The sequence below is a fragment of the Nannospalax galili genome, unplaced genomic scaffold (genome assembly GCF_000622305.1).
Source record: "Nannospalax galili isolate Female #2095 unplaced genomic scaffold, S.galili_v1.0 scaffold312, whole genome shotgun sequence".
NCBI classification, from domain to species: Eukaryota; Metazoa; Chordata; class Mammalia; order Rodentia; family Spalacidae; genus Nannospalax; species Nannospalax galili.
Window position 1 is genome coordinate 2,977,347 of NW_008335967.1, and position 7,560 is coordinate 2,984,906.

The 7,560-nt window shown below is 45.3% G+C and overlaps 1 protein-coding gene across 1 annotated transcript; it reads left to right on the forward strand.

Moving 5' to 3' along the window:
- The first annotated feature begins 2,881 nt into the window (after window positions 1-2,881).
- Ccdc71l (coiled-coil domain containing 71 like) lies at window positions 2,882-6,470 on the forward strand. Its single transcript, XM_029562329.1, has one exon. It carries the CDS (start codon window positions 5,675-5,677, stop codon window positions 6,326-6,328), a length of 654 nt encoding a protein of 217 aa, XP_029418189.1. The 5' UTR covers window positions 2,882-5,674; the 3' UTR covers window positions 6,329-6,470.
- Window positions 6,471-7,560: the final 1,090 nt, after the last annotated feature.

Consider the following 7,560-nt stretch of genomic DNA (forward strand, 5'->3'; position numbering starts at 1 on the left):
ATGTGTGTTGTACAATGTCCATGGTGTTGTGCAATGCCAACAGAGATCAGAAGAGGGTGTCAGATCCCCTGAAACTGGAGTTACAGATGGTTGTTAGCCACTATGTGGGTGCTTGGAACCGAACCCAGGATCTGCCAGAGCAGCCAGTGCTCTCAATGCTGAGCCAGCTCCACACTACACGTCTTAAACTTTTAAAAATCTCTTTCAGCTGGCTTGCACTAATATTGTTCCAGTGTGGGGGCTCGATATCCCAGAAACAGTCTAGGTTTCTCACTCTTATTCCAGGGACATCCAGGTGGTGGTGAGGGGATGGCAGAGGAATTCTGGCTTCCCACTAGGGCTTCAAGGGGTAGGGGTGTCTTGGTTTTGCTCTCCACATGTCTCCATTCCCACTGAGTGGAGGTTGCTTCTTTATGGCCCAGCAGGAATGAAAGTCCTGATTCCTATCTAGTCTTTTGTAATGTCACTCCAGCAGAGGTGTTGGGGTACCTTTTTAATAGCCTGGCAAAGGTTAGGACTCACAGTTTTTAAATTCATGTGTTTTTTTGCCTGTTTGTTTTTTTCAGTTAAAAGTTTTCCCTTTTGCTAGGCTAGCGCTACATTTCCTGGTTCCATGGCCAGAGTAAGCAAGATGTACTACTAGCTTGCTTTTCATTGCTGTGATAAAACACTGATCAAAACCAACCTGGGGAGGAAAGGGCTTATATGATGAACACTTCCATGTTACAGTCCATCTCTGAAGGAATTCAGGGCTGGAACCCAAGGCACAAAACTGGAGGCAGAAACTGAAGCAGAGACCATGGAGGAATGCTGCTTACTGGCTTGCTTCCCCTTGGCTTGCTCAGTTATCTGATACAGACCAGGCCTACCAGCCCAGGGATGGCACCACCCACAGAAGGCTGGGCCCTTCCTCATCAATTAGCAATTAAGAAATTACCTCACAGACATGACTATAGGCCAATAGGGGAAATTCCTCAATGGAGATCTTATTCCAAGTGTCTTTAGTTTGTGTCAGGTTGACAAAAGCCAATCAGGACATAAGAATTTGTTGAGGCTTTAAAAAAATTTATTTTTATTTGAATGTATACCTGCATGTAAGTGCACTCATGTTATGCAATACCTGCAGAGGGTAGAAGAGGGCGTTGGATCCCCTGGAACTGGAATTAAGGATGGTTGTTAGCCACCATATGGGTACTGGGGATCAAACCCAGGTCCTCTACAACAGCAGTCAGTGCTATTAACTGCTGAACCATTTCTCCGACCCCTTGTGAGGCTTTTTTGTGTTTGATCTGTGGGCATTTCTGAGTGGCTGGACTCTTAAGCATCCAGTCTCAGGTAAAAGGATGAGGGTAAAACCCAGGAAACACACTGCCGTACCCTTCTTTGGATTCTGGCAGCCCCAAGTTTTTCTTCTTTGTAGTTTTCAGTCTTGTGTTTATTTTGTATTAATATATGATGCCTAGAGCTTTTAGTTGGAATTTTGAGGAACAATCAGGAAAACATGTTTTCCATCTTCCTAGAAGCAGAAGTTCTATTTTCTTGGATTATATGGTTTTTCTGTATTTGACATTAAGCAGTTTTGGAGCCTATCTGAGCTTTGTTGTGACCTTTGTAGAAAAATGTAGATTGCTTTACAATGAGTATAATAAATGGCTAAATGTTTTTTGATGTGTCATGTTATATATACTGTCAAACATTGAAAATAAAAATTAATAGTAGTTCCTTAGATTAAATATAAATTTAAAATGTTAGATATAATCTTGGGCCAGCAAGTAGAGAACCAGGCTTCTATTCAGTCTCTCACTGTGTTACTCTGTAGCTTTGGGCAGACCTCTTTGTTTTTCGGTATTTCCAGTTGAATAAAGAATGATTTGTTGGAGAATCCCTAAGTTTCCTTAAAGATTTTATTTCCCCAAAACGTCTAGATTTTCTGTAATACAGTGCTTGAAATATGTTGGTTAAGCTAAGTAAAATTCTCAAAATTAAATAAGACAAGAACAGTTATAGTTTATTAAATGCTTATACTATGTTTCAGATACTATAGTATCTGAACAGTCAAAATAATCCATTAAGTGTAGGTTACATCTCATTTCATAGATAGAACAGATAAAGATAAAAATTAGTATCTGAGAATTCCTTTTAAAAACATATTTAGGGGCTGGAGAGGGGACTCAGTGGTTAAGAGCACTGGCTGCTCTTGCAGAAGACCTGGGTTCAAATTCCAGCACCCACACGGTGGCTAACAACCATCCATAGCTCTAGTTCCAGGGGATCCAACACCTCTTCTGACCTTCACTGGCACTGAACGACACAGGTGTGCTTACATACATGTGATAATACAGTATTTGTTTTTATTTTATGTGTGTGAGTATATTGCCTGCATGTATGTAAGTGCACTTGTATCCTGCAATGCCATGGAGATCAGAAGAGGGCATTGGATCTCCCGGAACTGGAGTTATGGACTGTTGTCAGCCGCCATGTGGGTGCTGGGAACAGAATCCAGGTCTTCTGCAAGAGCAGTCAGTGCTCCTAAATGCTGAGTAATCTCTCTAACCCTGCTATTCAAGAATTCTTAATTGTAAAGATATGTTTGATGCCAAGTCTATTTGATTCTGGAGCTGATGCTTATAATCACTTGCATATGTATTTGGGGGGCACCACTCAAGAAGCAAACAATTTTGAAGAAATGAGATAATTAAAACAAGGGGAAAGGTAGTTAAGAAATACATTTTGTTAATTTCTTCAATGACTTTTTTTTTTTTTTTTTTTTTTTTCCAGATAGGTCTCCCTGTAGCCCCAGCTGGTCTGGAATTCAATATGTAGACCAGGCTGGCCTTGATCTCAGAGATCTGCCAGCTTCTGCCTTCCAAATGCTGAGATTAAAGGCATGCACCACTATACCCAGCTCTTAGATTCCTTTTTAACAGCATAAAGTAGAAAATAGTTACTTTGTTTATTCTTATCTGTCATTTGTTTATCTGATGCAGGAAGCTGTTATCCCTCAGAAGTAAAGGAATAAACTGACAACTACAAACTATCATTCCTCACTTACAGAAACCTAATTTGCCACCATCCATAAATCTTGTAGGGTCTTGGGAACTAGAATTATTATTTCCCTTGTATGTAAAATTTATTCGCTTGAAAAAGACTGGATAAGGAGCCATTTGTATAAAGACTATTTGAACTATCAAAAAGTAGAGGTCAAGAATGTAGAAAATAAAGGCAAGAGAGCAAACAGACAAAATTAAAAATGTAAGATTTAAGCAGTTTAACACAATATTGGTTCCTGAATTTCATAAGAAATAGTGTACTGCCTTACAAAACAAATTCTATAATGCATAACTAATTAAGATCTTATGTCTCCTTAGAATTTTTGAAGTTTTGATGAAAAGAAAACCATTTATTTTCTTAAAGTCAATTACATATTTATGTGGTAAGACTGGAGGAATTTATCATTAACATGGACGACACAATTAAATGCAGAGGTAAAAATAATAATGTTTAAAGCTTGGACTAGTTTATACTTTTCTTGCATTACAAAGTCCCCAGCCCCCAACATCTGGCTTTCCACTGACTTAGTCTGTGAGATTTTGTGTGTCCATGTACAAGGGCAGTCCAATAGAAGTCATTCAAACCTCACATTATTATGTGTTCTCAGAATTACCAAGAGAACCAGTTATGATACACAGCTGTTGCAACGTAATTCCTTTACAGGGAGCTAGGAAGCTGGGAACTGGCTCTATAATCTTGTTCTCTGAGAAGAGTATGCTTTTCTAAGAAAATGATTTGCTCTTTAGAAAGTTATTATTTTGGTACATAGAGAACTGATTCATGGTCAGAAATTTTATTTTTGCCATAAACCTGTTGTGTGGAGAGTGTGCTTTGGTGTAGGTAAGAAATTTTCAAATTATTTTTTAGTTTTTATTGAAACCAGACCAAATGTTATCTGGGTCAAATAAAATATCCTCATCCATCATAGGACAATTTAAAACTGGTAGAGTGGGGTACAGCTCTGTCTCTAGTTGCCCCACTGAAAATGTATCCGGCATTTTCTATTAAGTTACAACAGCACAATTTGTGAAACCTCCAGTGAAATATAAAGATCACTAGATTAAGAATCCAAAGACCTAGAGTTCCAAGCTGCTATCAGCAAGCTATATTAATGAACCCCTGTAGGTCTAAATTTCATCTGTGAAATAAGGACACTGAACTAGTCTTTCAGCTCAAAGAATTCTAAAGGAACCATCAACTGAATGTAGATCAGAGAAATTCTGTACTCTATTTCTACTGCACAATGTTTACTGAAGAGTGAAATATGCATGCCTTCCTCTAAGTATTAGGAGAGTAAAAAAACTTTAAAAAATTTAAAGAAATCTAGTGGTGTGTGTCGGGGGGCTAGTTCAGTAGTCAAGTGCTTTCTTAGGATGTGAAAGGTTCTGACTTTGATCCCCAAAGTGAGAAAAAAAGTTTAAAGGATTTTGGAGAAAACTGCAATATAAATATAACATAAAATTATCCTGTTTTAAGCAATTTAAATATTTCTTTCTCACTCCATTTCAAATAGTCAGTGGTTCATTCTGTAATCATTCAGTGTCTGTGAACAGGAAGAGAGCTCAGTATGGAGGATAGAAAAACTGACAAGAGTGTCTACCCCTCCTCTCAATTACAAAAGGCAATGCATTCTTAAGGATGATTCTCAACAAAATCTTATTGATTATATGGAATCCTACATTCTTAGGGACAGAGATTGCACTGCAAAGGGGCATTTTAATACCTAGTGAAATATGAAACAGCATCCTGATAGAACTGTGTATCTAAATTATCTCCTTTAAGCAGAAGGGCTTTGTTGCCACTGCACTTTGCCCACTTAACGGTGTTTAGTTTCATACGGTGTGAAAGCCTTTGCTTCCCCAATGACCAGAGTGTCTCCATTGTCCAGAGGGCTGTCATATTGCCCGAATGTTTACTGTTTTCTTGAGATGGCTTGAGGTCAAGAGCTGCAAGGAGTCAAAGAAGCCTGGAGCACTGCGAAGGTACGCACGAACTGTCCATCCCTACTAGTCTCGGACCCAAACCTCTTGGCTGTGCTAAGATCAAGTTTCTTCAGGCTACTTCCTTTTGTTACTCAGACTGGTGGACCTCTGAGCTCCAACTCCAGTTGCACACCCACTTCACCCCCAAAGACCGGGCTGACATCCACTTCCCACTCCACGCATGTCTACCCTCAATGGACGCACCCAACTGTTGACCAGCGTCCAAAGGCCATCACCACCATCCACCCCAGCACCATCTTCCAGGAACTGGCTCTCCCCCACTAGTCCCCGCCCCTCTTTCCGAGAGCACCCAATGGGTGGAGCCGGGCCCGAGGTGGGCGGTGACTGAGGCGGGCCCATCTCAAGAAAGGCAGAGGGCGAAAGGAGGCCAAGAGAGGAGAAGAAAGAGAAGCCGGGAGGAGGGGGCGCGGCGCCGTCCAATGACAAAGCCCCGGGGTGGGCGCCGGCCGCCATCTTGAGCCGGGCGGCTGGAGCTCCAGCGCGTCCTCCGCCCGGAGGGGGAGGGGCGGCCAAGCGAGAAAAGTCGCGAGCGGAGCGGAGCGGGAGGCGCCAGCGGCGGCCGAGGGACGACGGGAGGGCGGCGGGCGCGGGCGAGCGCGCTCGGCCCTGAACGGCTTCCGATGCGGCGCGGCGTGAAGAGGCGGCGGCGCCGGCCCCGGGCCGCCTGGGGCGGCGGCTGTCCGACGGAAGGAGGGGCCGGGCTGGAGGCGCGAGAGGAGAAGGTGGTGTACTCGCGATCTCAACTGTCGCTAGCCGACAGCACCAAGGCGCTGAGCGACGCCTTCAAGCTGTTCATGCCCAGCAGTACGGAGTTCATGAGCTCGGACGCGGAGCTCTGGAACTTCCTCTGCAGCCTGAAGCACCAGTTCTCCCCGCACATCCTGCGCAGCAAGGACGTCTATGGCTACTCCTCGTGCCGCGCGCTGGTGCCCGACCCCCCGGCGCCAGCCGGCCGCCCCCTGCGCCGGCCCGGCTCGCGGGCAGCGTCCAGGAGGCGGCGCCGCCGAGCCCAGCCCGCTCCGGGCCGCAGGAGGCCAGCCACTCCGGTCCCCGAGGAGCCTCGGCCGGCCGCGCCCTGCTTTGGGGGCCGCACCCTGGAGGAGATCTGGAGGGCGGCCACCCCGACGCTGACCAGCTTCCCGACCATCCGCGTTGGCGACGACGTGTGGGGCGAGCGCAGCCTGGCGGCGGCCCGGCGCAAGGCGCGCCAAGTGCTGCGAGTGGACCTGGACCCCGTGGTGAGGCTCCGCCGCTTCCCGGTGCCGCGGGCGTGACGCGCCGGCGCACGGCGCCTCCTGTCGGCCGCGACACCCTCCCACCCCACCCCCACCCCTGGGCGAGCTTCGGCGGCGGGATGAACAAGTGTCAGTCGAGTGTTTACAGAACCAGCCCCCTGGTGCACTTTACGGGCGGACAGGTCCCGGGATGCGGGACGCTTGCCTGCGGGGCCCTCGCCGGCGTCCCTGGGATGCGGCACCGCGGTCCGGGACCCCGAGACAGGTGCGGCCTCCCGGCGTGGTCACTGCGACCCGGGACAGCTGGACCCGCGGGGGAGGTCCGTTTGCTGTCCGGCCCAGGACGGAGACATCTCGGAGACTGTCGGGACAGATGCGTTTCCTCCCTTTCGGACTCTACCTCACTGGTCTGGAAGTCCTCCGAAGTCATTTTTTTTCACCCCCAAAGGAATTTGCTTTCGTGCTTGTGTAATAAAGCCAGAATTTTACTTGCTCTTTATTCCCTCTCTCCTGTTTTGTTTTTGACTGCCAGCCCCTCTTTCTGAACGGAAGATCAGCTGTGTTTCTTGGTGTTGTACTGATGTGCGCTCAGGGTATTCTGCAGCCCACTCGTTTTCTAATTTTTACTGGATTCCAAAGCTTTGACCAAGGATATTTTTTAAGAGGTTCAAGCTTATGACTGTTAGTAGTGCAAGGATTTGTATGGCTTTGAATTTCATGAGCTCAGTCGTTACAGAGATGCAAAGTACAACTATTTAAAAAAAAATTTAAGGTGTTTATATAAAGGTTTTATATTGAAGCTTAATATTTATATTTACTGAGCGCCTAAAGAAAGTGGTATAAAATTTTTGTTTAGGAAAAGTTGACTTGTTAAATTCTTTTGAATTGAATAAAATTGAAGTGTATTGGAACCACGTGGCTTGCGATAAAAAGTGAATAAATTGTGAAGAGCGTGTTGGCTACAAGAATGACTGGAATCCAATTGGAGGTGATTTGGCCTCATGTTCTGGGCTAACATACAATCCAGGAACGTTAATGGGAAGAGAACTTACTTTAAAATGGAAGTTGCCAAGAAGAGGTCGATGTGTGTAGACATTGTGAATAAAGTGATAAACAGAATACCCATTAGAATTCCCAGAGCTATGAATGACCTATAGGGAGGGGCGGGGGCATTTCTTGGTATCAAATAACTGGTTGAAGTTGTTTGGGGCAAAATAGATATCTTTGTTTCTTTGGTTTTGTTGTTGGATAACAAGAAATGCCCCGATGAC

Excerpts from the sequence above, each read along its gene's own strand:
- Ccdc71l (XM_029562329.1), top strand. The coding sequence starts at position 5,675 with ATGCGGCGCGGCGTGAAGAGGCGGCGGCGCCGGCCCCGGGCCGCCTGG.